General features: G+C 41.4%; 1 protein-coding gene across 1 annotated transcript in view; it reads right to left on the reverse strand.

Annotated features, from left to right (window-relative positions):
• Positions 1 to 277: 277 nt before the first annotated feature.
• The window catches only part of LOC146963343 (papilin-like), a 37,196-nt gene continuing 23,317 nt past the window's right edge, over positions 278 to 14,156 (reverse strand). The window contains exons 17-27 of the mRNA XM_085767241.1: positions 13,260 to 13,344; positions 11,333 to 11,459; positions 9,875 to 10,325; positions 7,052 to 7,210; positions 6,822 to 6,949; positions 5,937 to 5,991; positions 5,693 to 5,839; positions 4,793 to 4,920; positions 4,422 to 4,530; positions 3,301 to 3,476; positions 278 to 1,054 (exon numbers count right to left, since the gene is read on the reverse strand). Coding sequence (XP_085623367.1) covers positions 891 to 1,054; positions 3,301 to 3,476; positions 4,422 to 4,530; positions 4,793 to 4,920; positions 5,693 to 5,839; positions 5,937 to 5,991; positions 6,822 to 6,949; positions 7,052 to 7,210; positions 9,875 to 10,325; positions 11,333 to 11,459; positions 13,260 to 13,344 — 1,729 coding nt within the window. The 3' untranslated portion in view covers positions 278 to 890. The remainder of the gene's footprint in view (positions 1,055 to 3,300; positions 3,477 to 4,421; positions 4,531 to 4,792; positions 4,921 to 5,692; positions 5,840 to 5,936; positions 5,992 to 6,821; positions 6,950 to 7,051; positions 7,211 to 9,874; positions 10,326 to 11,332; positions 11,460 to 13,259; positions 13,345 to 14,156) is intronic.

The raw sequence follows: 14,156 nt of genomic DNA on the forward strand, positions 1-14,156 counted from the left end.
ATTTCTCCATAACAACCGACCAACTATACATTATCCCTTACGTATAATATAGTATAGTATAGTGTTACATGGTTGAAAGTAAAAAATCAGACAACCCAAAGTGCACTGTATTCTGAAGATTACCCTTATTTCCATAAACCATATTTGATCAATGCTGCAACTTCCTGTAGCTCATCACCAGTGATTAATTTGTCATGTTGAACGACCTCTTGTGGTTCTGCCTGGGAAGTGGAGTCATGTTTTTGGTTTTCAGTCATTTCAACCACCAGAGTGTTTTAGCAAAATATTATTTTTATTATCAAATAATTACATAAAAATAAACTGTCTGGTAGAAGCTCCTTGTATGTCACAGACCAAGTTGAATCCTGCATCAATGAAACGCTTAAAACATACAAGTCGAAGCCAAAACTACAGCAGATATAAAGTAGTTTCACAATAATGTTAAATCCTTTTAATGAGCTCAAAGGAGGAGAAGCTATATGATTCTCTTAAAAACAGAGAACATTTACTGTCAGTCCAGTGAGTAATAACTTAATTAAAATAAAAAATAATGTGACAGAAGAAGCTTTGCCTCCTCACATTCAACAGACTTTACAGGATTATATGCTGCCAACATCTGAAGGCACAGACTCCCTGAACAACAGCGCCCACTGTGGAACAACTCCTGGTTCACAGCTTCAGCTACATCAACACTAGCCAGTCCCTTTTTATTATTATTATTGCCCTCTGAGAGTCTTTTAAGTCCTTTTGGCAAATGCAGCAGTTCAGTGTTAAAAGTTCAGTTTTTTCCTCAAAATGCAGTCCTTTTAAAAACACAACAACAAACACAAACCACCTCCTCCCCACTGTAGTTTTTAACAACCCTCCCTCCCTCTCTCCTTCTGCAGGTTTCAGCCGAGCCGACGAAACCTGTTGCTCCTCTGTTGCGAATGCCGGGCGCAGCTGGCGCAGCAGAAGCTGGAGTAGTACGAGTTGGAGCACAGGCGGGCGTAAACGATCAGCTGGCAGTTGGCAAGATCGGGCTGGTCCACGCACTCCGGAGGCAAATCTATACCTGCAGCAGCAAAGTAACGACACAGACACACACACACACAGTCAATCTTTTTTAGTGTGCATCATGAATTCATCAGATCAGTACAGAGACCAACACACACACGGTGCAGTTCCTCTTCTTTCTCCCACTTTTTTACATGTGCATGAAGCAGGTCTGAGTTTAAGTCTAAGTTCTCAGGTCTCAGGTTCACTGGACTTTGTTTTTGTCAGATGCAAGCAGGAACTGATGAAGCCTCTTGAATGAGAGGTGAAACATCTTCCAAGACAAATACCAAGTCCAGTTGCGTTCGATTTAAATTTCCCTGAGATAACTATGACCTGGATAAATGAGAATATTCACAGGCTTATTGTCTTTCAAGACGTTATTCAAGCCCCTTATCCAAGTGGCTTCATCAGTTCATGTTCACACACACGCAAACTAGGGCTGCCACGATTAGTCGACTAGTCACGACTACGTCGACTATTAAAATCGTCGACAACTAATTTAATAGTCAATGCGTCGTTGTTGTTTTTTATTTTTATTTTGTTTTTCTCTCAAAACTGCTGCCGCACCTTCCACACACACACCCGCAGCCGCCCACCACACACACATGCACTCACTCACTCAGTACACATAGGTGTTCTCTCTCTTTTCTCTCTCTACCGGTCTTGTCCCTCATCAAGCGGCACCGGTGTAGCCCCCTCTCTGTCATTTTAAATGAGAAGCGCTACTAGGAGCGGTACCGCCGCTCCATCGTTTTAAGTCACGGACTGAAAAACAGCCGTTCGTCATTTAAAAATAAAATCGCGGACTTTGAGAGTCGGTGTTGGAGAACTAGAACGTTACCGCGTCTGGTCACAGCGTCCTGGTCACGTAATGAGCGCTCATCTTAACGAGCAAGTCTTCTCTCCCGGCGTAAAACTACGTCAATATTTTCCGGTAGCTTCTCATCACAGTCGGCACCTTGCAGAGTTTGAGCTGCACCTCAGTTTCACTTGTTTTCATTTGACAGAGTTTCACACAGAACTTTCTGTTGAGTCTTTCTATGTTTCTCCTTCTGTGACAGTAAAAAGGCACATTTAATTTTTTTCAGACAAGACGATTGTCTTATAAACTATTTGATTTTTTTTAACAGAACGACTATTATTTACACTGAGCAAGTTATATTTGAATGATGAGCCTACCAAAACTTTATTATTGTGAATATTTCCTTAGTTTCAGGTGTCTACCTCATTTTATTTAAATGTAGCTATGTTTAATGCCAGAGACAAATGAAGGAAAGAAAAACCTAAAAAACCTTAAGTATTTATTTTGGTGTTGTTTAGGCCAGTGCCTTATCCTTATTTTACTCAGCTGTTTGCACTTTATGCTACAGTTAAAGCTGCATATTTCATTAAATGTTTAATGAACTATCATCTTAATTGTCTTTATTTTTAGTTAGCATATACCTTAAACACTTCAAGCTGAAAGCTAATGATGGTATATAAGAGCAGCTGCATGCTGGTGCGATAATCTGTATGTTTTGCATTCAATTTACGTATGATCCGATTAGTCGACTAATCGAAAAAAATAGTCGGTGACTAGTCGACTATCAAAATAATCGTTTGTGGCAGCCCTAACGCAAACACTTAAAATCTTTATTTTTTCTTTCAAAAATTCAACTCAGAATAATGAATTGAAATAAAATGGCAGTTAAGTCTGATTCGGTCATAATAAGTTTCCCCTTTGGCTTCTAATGTAAATATTGGTTCTTCTTATACTAAAACCTACTGAAGCATATTGCATTCACTTGGGGGAAAAAGCTCTTTTTTCGGAGTAATTTATTTACTTTTTTGTTTTTCTGAGTAATTAATTTTTCTGTTTTTCAAGGTATTTTTCCCCCCTTCCCGATAGCTTGACTGAATTTTTCACAGTGGAGCATATAACTATCATGAATCTAATAGATCTAATAGATCAATGACACATCTAGCCGAATAGATACATGAATCCATGGTTGGCTTAACTGCAGCGGTTAAAATCTTACTTGCAGGTGGGAGCTTCTCTTGTTAAGTCAGAAAAATTATTACTTGGAAAAACAGAAAAATAAATTATAAAATAAAATGCGTAAAAATCAATTTTATTCAGATATGAAACACACAAACTGCTTTCTCGTTGTTTCAAATACTTGTGTGAACGCTTGTATAAAGATAAATGATATATTTTTGTGTTGTTTGTTGCAGATGTGAGAAAACGAGAGGACGGCTGAGTCACAGTATTTTCTTTCTCACCTTGTTGTGTGTCTTTAATGATCCGCACTTCAGCCGTGGCGCTCACCGAGTAGATGCCTGTGTATGCGTTACAGGTGTACGTTCCCTCGTCTGACGGTTTGACGCTGTTTAGGATCAGCGTGCCGTCAGACGACATCAGGATGTTACGACCGTCTGGACGCACCGGTACACCGTTTCTGCAGCAGGAGGGAGTGGAAAAAGGAAAACAATCAGGTCACATCAACATCTCCTGAGCAAAGAAACCACTCAGACCTTAGAAAATTGATTTGATTGATGAATTTAATGTTCTTTTAGAGGTACCTTTATACTTTGCCCGTCTTCTTTTCATTACTGGACTTTAACAGTTATCAACTTTGTGATGTAAATTCAAATATCATTTCAAGAACTGATCGTATTTAAAGGACGATTCCGGGCAAATTCAACTCGGGGCTGTATTTTCCTAACATTTTAGGTCTCAAAGAAGGAATCTGAAGATTTTCAGTTTAATTGTTCCTGTTTTACGGTAGTTGTGTCTGTCCCCGCGATGCCACAAAGCCGCATTTTTTTCCACAGACAGCGTCAGATGGCGACTCAAACATGCATCGAGAAGTTTTTTTTACTTCAAGCAAGCCGACATGTTTGTAAAACTAGATCTAATTCAAAGTCTCGCGCGATACCCAAGTTGACGCGCTCTGTGCGTTTACGTGCAGTCGGAAGCTCCCGTTTGTGTCATAAACACAGGAATATCAACTCTTGACTTGCTTGAAGTAAACAAACTTCTTGGTGCATGTTAAAGTCGCCATCTGACGTTGTCTGTGGAAAAAAATTGCGGCTTTGAGGGATGTAAACAGCCTCAGCAGCAGAACTTCAATACGCTCCCATTCATCACTGGCAATTAAACTGAAAATCTTCAGATTCCTTCTTTTAGACCTAAAATGTTAGGAAAATACAGCCCCGAGTTGAATTTGCCCGGAATTGTCCTTTCAGTTTAATTTCATTTTAAAGCATCATTTTATTTGAGTAAGGTTTATTTTTCTGGCTATTTCATTCTGTGGCTCTCAGCATTAAGGATTGGCTCAACATGATGTCTAATGAACAAAGGATAACAACTCAGATAACGGTCTTTTTGTTTGTTTCTTTACCTGGACCAGCCGATGTTAATGTTTTCCCCTGACACCACACAGGGGAGCTGAGCTGTGCTGCCTTCAGTCACCTGGATGTTGTTTGGAGCTGTAGTGATCTTCAGGTCCGCTGGAGGGTCAAAGAAGAAATAAACATCAGATAAAACTAATTTAACTAATAGTCACACCATTTTAAGTTCATATCACAGTCATATTTTATTATTCTGATGTTTCCTGCTGACAGTGTTTTGCACATTACTGCCTCCTGCTGGTATCTGTGTGATATGATACTACAACATGAGCAGAGCAGAAGTTCAGGAGTTCAGTCTGTGGTCTCTGGCAGTAACAACAGACATAATGTATGACAATGTGGATGTTAAATCAAAACACACCTTGGACCCTGAGCTGCAGCTGTCTCTGCTCCAGCTGATGAGGACTGGAGGCCGTACACGTGTAGACACCGGAGTCGTCGGACCGCAGAGGGCCGACCATCAGCGTGCCATCTGAATGCTGGGTAAACCTGCAACATCACAGTATTAACATAGTTACCAGAGTTAAAATAATTCATTCTGATGAGAACAAGAGCGTCTGCACTGAATCTCATGTCTGTACATTTAACAGTTGTTGAGACATTGTTGAACTGCAAATATCAATTTCACTGTCTAGATGGAAAACAGCACTGGTGTTGGGATTTAGCTGCAGTTACCTGAGTTGTTTAAAGAGGAACTATGCAAGATTTTTACTTTAACTATTCTACATTTTTACCTTAAGTTTTGCAAGTTTTCTTAATTTTATGTTTACATATGCAAATGAGGTGCTAACTCATTAGATATGTGCTAATTTACATCGCCAAGAAGAGTCGTTTTAGGGGTAAATTCATGCAAAACAGCTGTTGCGCGTTCCCGTCAGGGGCAGTTTTTCAGCAAGCAGTCTCTGTATTTACCTTGAAAACAACTCTGTCTCGTAACGTTCTGTTATCTCATAGCGTGGTGAATGTGCAGGTCACAACTTGCCCACCAGAGCGTTTTGGAGATGTTGGATTGTGTATTTGATGAGTTTGATGAGGGAAACCATGAATCCCATTAGCCTCCGTTCTAAAAACAGCTTGCATCGACAATTAAAGGTAACAAACCTATTGCTATGACTATAGGGATTATGGCAGTGGGCCAATTTGCCAAAATGTTGAACTATCCCTTTAAGTATGGGAAACCAGGGTAATGTAACCTGCACATCATCTCTAGATTCTGACTCTTTGGATATGAGATGATTCAACAGAGCAGGGTGAGGATTACCTGGAGTCAGTGGCGGGCTGTCCGTCCTTTGTCCACTGAATCCTGACGGACTGCAGGGCAGAGGGAGGGACGATGGTGCAGGGCAGCTGGGCAGTTTGTCCCGCTCGCATTTCCAGCAAAGAAGAGCCTGAGCGGTCGATATTGAACCTGAGAGAGAGAGAGAGAGAGAGAGAGACGGTGTCATTGACCATTTTATCCTTTATGTCCTTTTACATATGGACAGACAACGGGTTGCGTTTCTTACCGAGGGATAGGTCCGTCTCTGGGGAGTGAGGTAGGAATCACCTGAGACGGTCCCTCTGTGAGACAAACACACACAGTTAGAAACACAATTGAATTCACTTGCATTGTCATATTAACAGTGTTTAATTTGTGCCGGATCCTGAATCAATCAAAATCTGTAAATAAACTGCATGTAATAGGTCTCATCTCATTGTATCTGTGCTCTGTCTGTGTTTTATTTCTCTATGAAGTTACTCATAGATCGCTGGTTTACCTACTTTGGATGCATTTTAATATGAGAAACAGAAAAGAGGGGGGAAGGGGAAAAAAAATTGATTGACAGATGTCAATTATCCGGTTACACAATGACGCAACCAGTGAATTTTGACCGCGAATAAAGAGGAAAGCAGGAAAAGAGGAAAACAAAAGGACACAACTAAAGGACCTAGAAACACTCAGAGCCATATATTGAAGTAAGAATATAGGAATAAGTTTCTATGGATGGTTTGTGGGGAGTTTTCAACAAATAAACTGAGGTAAGCACATGTTTTTTATGGCTAGTCTTGCGTCGCATGTTATTGATTAGGAGGGATGCGTGTGTGACTTTATGTTGTGAATTAATGAGTGTGTATGGCATGATATGTATATTTATTAGCTATATTTATAGCTGTATATTTATTAGTATATTAATTAGCTGATTGTTAATGTTAAATTAGAGACTAACTGGAATTTACAGCATTATTTTTAATCTTAACTACCTTGATAACTCAAAAACGCTAAGCAATACAATAGTAATACATTTTTAAAGCCCATTAAAAAAAATGTATCGTAAATACAAAGGGGACTTTGGTCAAAAGACTTAAATATATTATCATATTTGTTTAGTAAATACAACATGTGATATTACCTGAGACAGAGAGGTAAATGTAGCGATGGTCTCGCTCACGTTCCCGCGTGGCCACACACAAGAACCAGCCGGAGTCGGCCTTAGTGAGCGGACCGGCCAACAGGGAACCGTTGGGCTGCTGGTGATGCCTGAAGAAAATATAAAATAAAAACACAAAGAACAATCACAACAAACTTGGGACAGAAGGCAGAATGAAATGTGTGTGTTTGAATTGTGTGTGTTTTACTGACCTGTGAGTGGACAGAGCGACGCCGTCTCTCCTCCACTCCACGGTGACGGTGGAGGACGGCGGCGGGCTGACTCTGCAGGGCAGCACCACCGTCTGTCCGGCTAACGCTTCCACCGTGGACGGGTCAGTCTTATCGATGGTCACTCCTCCCAGGGTCAAACTGAGGAGACACGAGGAGGAAACAAGGAGAGAAGAGAAGGAAAGAAAGAAGGAAGGAGGGAAGGAGGTAAGGAACAGGAGGAAGGATCAAAAGTTGGAAAACAAAGGAAGTGAAGATTGAAAAGAGGAGGAAGAAGAAGAAGAGTCACTTTATGCTCTACTGTTGGTACTTCATATCAGTAGCCACCAAAGCAGACATAAAGAGCGCCCACAACCCGGCTTCAGATGAAAAGCTCAGAGAGGAAAAGACAGCTTTGGTGCACAAGAGGCTCATGCAACATGAAAAGTGACGAGACAAACTGCAAATTTCCCCCTAAAAAACACAAATCCAGACACAACTAGGGGCGTCACGATTAGAGTCAGATAAAATAATCACCGCATTACGATTATCACGATTATTATGCATTAATTAGTTTCAGAAAAGTCAAAATATAATTACATTATTAATTATATACACAAAATATTTTAACATCTATTACAGTAATATAGAACAAGTTATTGATCCCCCAGGGGAAATGTTTAAAATATTCAAGTCATTTTGTCATCTATAACAAATGTTTGAGTTTATTTTAATAGTTTCTTTTATTACAAATGACACAATTCAATGTTACTTTAGGTAAATTCACATAAACGTAATTTAAGCCAGCTACTTTGGCGCTCATCTGCCTATATGGTTCTGACAAAATCTTTTTTGGAAAGTGACGGTATTTACTGTAGGAATCTTTACGATTTATTAATTGTGACGTTTAATACCGCGATTAATTGTGAAAACAAGTAATCGTGACACCCCCGAGACACAACAGATGTTAAAAATCAGAGGTGATGATGACACACAAAGGAGGATAAATTACTCTTCACCATAAAAAAAACCCCACAGTCTCCTAAGAAAGCGTAACCACCACCTTCAACACACACAGACAGCTACTACACCAACATGAGGACGGGATTTAGTGACGACACACATACGGTGACATGAAGCATCACAGCAGAACCTTTATTAGTTTGATCTAATGACAACAACATGAAGACACAAAGCCCAAAGAGGCGGCACAGTGAGGACAAACTGTAGCAACAAGGCATAGAGAAGCACAAGGTGACCGACAAGGTGAACTTATCATGACAGACAGTGAAAAGTCCCAGATGCATCAATAATAATAAAAATGTCTGTCCATGTGGGGTCGCTGTGAGGTCGTCAACTTCTCCTCGTGTTTCGTCGAGGTTAAAACAAAAAGAACAAGGCGATGCCGCTAAAGCAGGCGTGACAGTGAGAGTCTGTGGAGCTAGAAGCAGCTGCAGTGTGTTTTACTAAGCAAGAGTTAGGATTATATCATAGCACCACATGAACGATGCATCTACACAAAAAGCCTGTTGCATGAAATCAATCACATGTGATATGAAAATGGGAATTATATATACTGTAAACCTCTCTATACCGCTGCAGTGGCGAAGTTAAACCACCAGAGGTCAGTACAAAACAAGCTTTTTCAGATTGAGAACTGGTTTCCTTCATTTGGACTTTTGTTGTATTATTTGGAAATATACAGTACTAGTCGAAAGTTTGGACGCACCTTCTCATTCAATGTTTTTTATTCCTTTCTAAATTGTAGATTCAAACTTTAAGACATCAAAACTATGAATGAACATGTATAAGTTGTGTAGTAAACATCAACCTAAACCTAACCGAGATGGTTTGGGATGAGTTGGACCGCAGAGTGAAAGCAAAACAGCTCCTCTGGGAACTCCCTCAAGACTGTTGGAAAACTGTTCCAGGTGACGACCTCATGAAGCTGATGACAGAATCAAAAAGTGTGCAAAAAGCTGCCATCGAAGCAAAAAGGTGGCGACTTCGAAAAAAAAAAAAAATATATAAAACATATTCTGCTTTGTTTAAAGAGGAACTATGTAAGTCCCACTGTTTTGCTAACCCTCCTCCCGGCCATGTGCATTTCTTTACAACGAAGCCAGCGAGAAATGAATTATTTATTCATTTCTCGCTGGCTGAGCGTTAGATAACGTTATATATCATATATTTGTGTAGTTTAATCTGTGATAAACAAGAGATTACAGGTTACTGGGCGCGTTTGTGCCACACCGAGTCGGAGGCTCTGGTCTTACAAAGGTGTTTTTCAACCAAGAGACGCTAGGTGGAAGGCAGAGAGCCTCCATTCTCCCTCATAGCAAGTTAAGCCATTTATTAAACCATCACATTTACTCCAACGCTGTTTAATTAAAGGTAAAAATGTAGCAGAGTTAAGCTACAAATCCTGCATAGTTCCTCTTTAAACACTTTTTTGTTTACTACACAATTCCTGATGTGTTCCTTCATAGTTTTCAGTTTGAATCTACAATGTAGAAAGTGATAAAAAGAAAGAAAAACCATTGAATGAGAAAGTGTGTCCAAACTTTTGACTGGTAGTGTGTGTGGTGCGCCTCAGGTTGTGAGTGAATGATGCACATAATTTGTCTTTGGATGGTGTGTTTTATATTGAATCTGTGTCAGTTCACTCTCCTGCTCAGGAGCAGAGTGAGGTGAGGCGGTGTGGCGGCATGGCAGTGGCTCCTCCTCCTCCTTCAGCAGCGGGGGCAGCGAGCTTTTTACACCGTGCTCCTCCTCCTCCTCCTCCTCCTCCTCCTGCTCCTACTGGGTTTCTTCAGGGTCTCTTACCTCGCAGCCGGGCCGCTGTGCTGAGCGGCGGTCCCAGACGAAGGCCGACGTCCCCGCAGGTAGATTCTGGCTCTGTGGGCGTGTGTGGCGGCGCTGCTGCCGTTCGAACCCCCCTGGACGGTGAAGATCCTCCCCATGTTGCGGCCGCCGCCTGTCGCTCCTCCTGCTGCTCCTCCTGCTGCTCCTCCTCTTCCTCCTCCTCCAGATGCCGGGGTCCTCGCCGGGGTGGATGATCCTCCTCTCCTGGGGGTCGTCGGCTGCTGGCTCGGCGCCGCCGCCGCGTGACACGCCCTCTGGCACTCGGCCCGGGTCATGAAGTTGTTGCTGTTGCCGTGGCAACCCCCGTACCAGAAGTGCACGCACCTGGAGGTGATGACGTCGAAGTGGTAGCGGGCCACCCAGGAGCTGCAGGAGCCGGCGCCGCGGGGCAGCGAGCAGATGGAGCGCTCGACTGCAGCGAACACACACACACACACACACACACACAAACACAAACACACACAGAGCAGGTGAAGTTAGAAACATGAGTTTCTTTTATTTGTTATTTATTTATCCTGATCATTTATCTCTTTGTGTAATTTATTTTATTATTATTATCATTTACGTATATATTTCTGATTCATTTGTTTATTCTGCTTTCTTATTATTTTCATTGCAGGCGGAGCCATCTAATAATCTCTTTGAGTTTTCGCCACCAATTGTTCCTTTTACTTGTGTTTTTTTTAACTGTGCAAAATAAATCTAAATCTAAAATGAGCTCACATCAGATGAATGAAGATGAATGTTACAGTAACAGTTCTCCAGTACCATAAGTTTGTTTACTAGTCGGTATTAATTATATTGAGCTTCTCAATGACCAAAACCGATACACGGTTGTAAGGAATTGCATTTGTATATGTAATTGTATGCAGTATTTCCCACTTAATCTTTATTAATTTCAGATTGTTTTAACCTTTATTTAATCTTTTTATTCCAAGTTTCCCCTTGTACTTCTCTGTCAAGTTGAATTTGATCTAAAGGGGTTCAATAAAGGTCCATCCCATCCTATCCTATCTTGTCTTATCTTGATTATTAACTCATTGAGTGCCAACCACGTAATTTTACATTTTTCGTTCCCATGCTTTGAGTGCCAATAACGTAATTTTACAGTTTTTGCTTTTTTTAAAATTATGAAAATAGACACTTTAACACACCTTATGTGTAAATTTGGGGACTCTACGACGAGCAGAACTGAAATAGATGACGATCAAAGACTCATGAGAGCTCATGACACCCCCCCGCCCCCGATGGTGGTTTTGTGAATAAAACAAAATGGTCTAAATTGCCGGTACACTTGACTAAAACTTTGGAAAAGAGCGTGGCACTCAATGAGTTAAAATATGATGATAAAGAAGTAACAAACATGCACAAATAGGAGTTCAATACGACGTGTGTGGTTGTATGTTACTGGCTCCTTACTGTGGTTTGGTGGGTTGGGGCAGCTCTCCCCGTTGGGTCCTGCTGCAGGTGTGGTGCGGTCGTAGCAGCAGCCGTAGGTGGTGGTTCGGCACTGCACCGCGTTCTCAGTGGGGAGAGAAGGAGCAGCCTGAGGACACGCAACACGACACGACACCACAGATTATAAAGTTAGAGGAAATATTTTGTCTTTTCATATAATTCATATTTTGTCACAGATGTTGACACTTTCTGTCCGTAAGTACATAAATGCAACATAAGGCTCGCACCTTTTTGTATCCTTTTCCTTCCTTCTTGGCATTTACAACATGTGCTCTTAAAGGTCCAAGGTACAAGTTTTTTTTGTCACAGAACTCTCAGGTCTTAACTCATTGAGTGCCAACCACGTAATTTCTCGTTTTTCGTTCCCATGCGTTGAGTGCCAAAAACGAAATTTTTCGTTTTTTGCTTTTTTTTTAAATTATGAAAATAGACACTTTAATACACATTATATGTAAATTTGGGGACTCTACGACGAGGAGAACTGAAATAGATGACGATCAAAGTCACATGACAGCTCATGATCTGGAAGTTTTTATCATAACTCAGCTTCTGCAAACGGAGTTCTGCATGTGGATGCAGCAGCTGCTCCGCTGCTGCTCCGCTCTCACCCGCGAGGCTGCAGCAGCTGGGAGCTGAACCAGGAAGCTCTCAGCCCACTGTCCCGCCCGGTCTTCATCTGGAGCAACACCGTGTCCTCCCCAAAGTCCTCCCGCGGTAAAATCTGATGGTCTCTGGGCCAAAGCAGACCGGCACCACCGACCCGTACCACAGACGGACCGCGACCACCGGCGGGACCGGTGTTCGCGAGCCGCTGTGGCCGGCAGAGCCTCACGTTCCGCGGCGAGAGGCTGTGACACGGCACGGTGCGTCTGTGTTATTGTTGTTTAGTGGCGCCCCCCCCGCCCCCGATGGTGGTTTTGTGAATAGAACAACAATTGGTGTGTATATTTATCTTATACGAGCCCTTTGATCCAGAAATGCGAGTGTCTGAAGAGCGACAGACACAAACAGAGCACCTTTCATAAAAGACGCTCTATCTCCTTTTCTAGAAAAAAAGGAGGGATTTTGGTGAAACCCAGCCATGTTTAGCTTGACTTTTCTCAGGAACGGAGGCACGTAGAAACAAACGGTTTGTGGCCATTTGAAGGATAAAGTTAAACCTTTCAAATGAGCTACAGTATGTGTTGGTGGCAATAATATAGAATACACTATGGCTCTAAAATAAAAAGTCAAATATGGTCTAATTTGCCGGTACACTTGACTAAAACTTTGGAAAGGAGCGCGGCACTCAATGAGTTAAGATAATCTTCGATTTTTATCGTTTATTTTTTAGTCTTTTTAGTCTTAGCCTATTTATTGTATAATTTTAGTTATTTTTATCATGTCCTTGCACTTATGCTAACTTTTAGTTCCTTTTATTTATTTGGTTTTATCCAGTCTCTGGTGTTTCTTCATGGCAAAATTGTTGAGAGTAAGATAGCGCTTCAGTTTCCTTCTTTCAAGCTCTATATATGAGTGTGAGTGTGTGTGTGTGTGTGTGTGTGTAGTCGCGTGAATTAAGGTTTTATTTTTGCTTTACATTTTATTTGTATGAAAAGTGCTCTATAAATAAATTCTGATTGATTTGTCTTGGTATCACTGGGGTATGAATAGTTTTATGGATTTTTGTTCAACATTTAAAATAAACATCTTTAACACTGTAACTTTACTTAAATAAATTGGTCATGGCTCCAGACTTTCCTCCATGCCCTATTTATGTCAAATCTGAGTTGAAATACTAGAAAACTTAAGAAATTCCTTGTATTTGACAGGGGTATGAATAATTTTGGGCTTAAGTGTAGGTCCGTAACATCACAGGTACAATTATACGTCACGTGTGTTTGCTTACGGTGGGTGCAGGGGCCACAAACTCAGCACAGCCCTCCCTGTTGGGGCCCTGAGCAGCCGTCACGCCGTCTTGACAGCAACCATAACTGACAAGGAGAGAGAGAGAGAAGAGGTACACACAGTAAAACAGTTTGTTCTGGACAGTTTGTACTGAAACGTGCTGAAACTTTTTTTTTTTTTAAAGGAAACCTCAGCCTAAGCCTGGTCATTTAGTGGCAGTTCCTGTGGTCACACAACCACCGGGTAAAAACGACCACACAGCTGTAAAAGTGGCACAAAGACCCACACAGACTCCATATTATGCAGCCGCAGAGTGATGACAGGGTTTGGAGCTGGTACCTGGTAGGGGTTTACAGCCAGTGCACTATCCAGATTCGGCTTCGGATTCGGATTCGGGCTTTTAAAAAAAACTTTGGATTCGTATTCGGGAAGAAACCGGAAGTGGGCGCACTGACTTCAGCCGAGCTAGCCGGCTAACTTCTGCTTTAGCTCTCGGCTAACTAGAACGGGAATAAAATAATCTAATCGTGCGGCTCTTCTAGACTTTCCAAACGTAATCGGACTGAATGGATCAAATTCTGGTAGAGAAACGAGTCGTTTTGCGAGGGTTGTGACACACACAAAAAAAAATATCCACCGTTTTATAGCCACTTCTTCTGGACTGCATAAAAGAGGCAAAAATAAAAGAGTAGAGTAGTAGAGTAGAAAAAACAGGCTTCTGAAACCTTTCTGACAAAATGAGATATAGACTGAGGTAAACTGCTACATTTTAACATTTATCTGCACACAAATACTGCAGGAGGCTATAAATGAACATGCTCCATTATAAAGTGAACTTAAACCCTTTTCAAAACCTGGACTCTGTAAAAAAGGCAAATGCACATTGCACCTAAAAAAA

Source organism: Trachurus japonicus, chromosome 22 (genome assembly GCF_045865225.1).
Source record: "Trachurus japonicus isolate A0001 chromosome 22, Traja_1.0".
Lineage (NCBI taxonomy): Eukaryota > Metazoa > Chordata > Actinopteri > Carangiformes > Carangidae > Trachurus > Trachurus japonicus.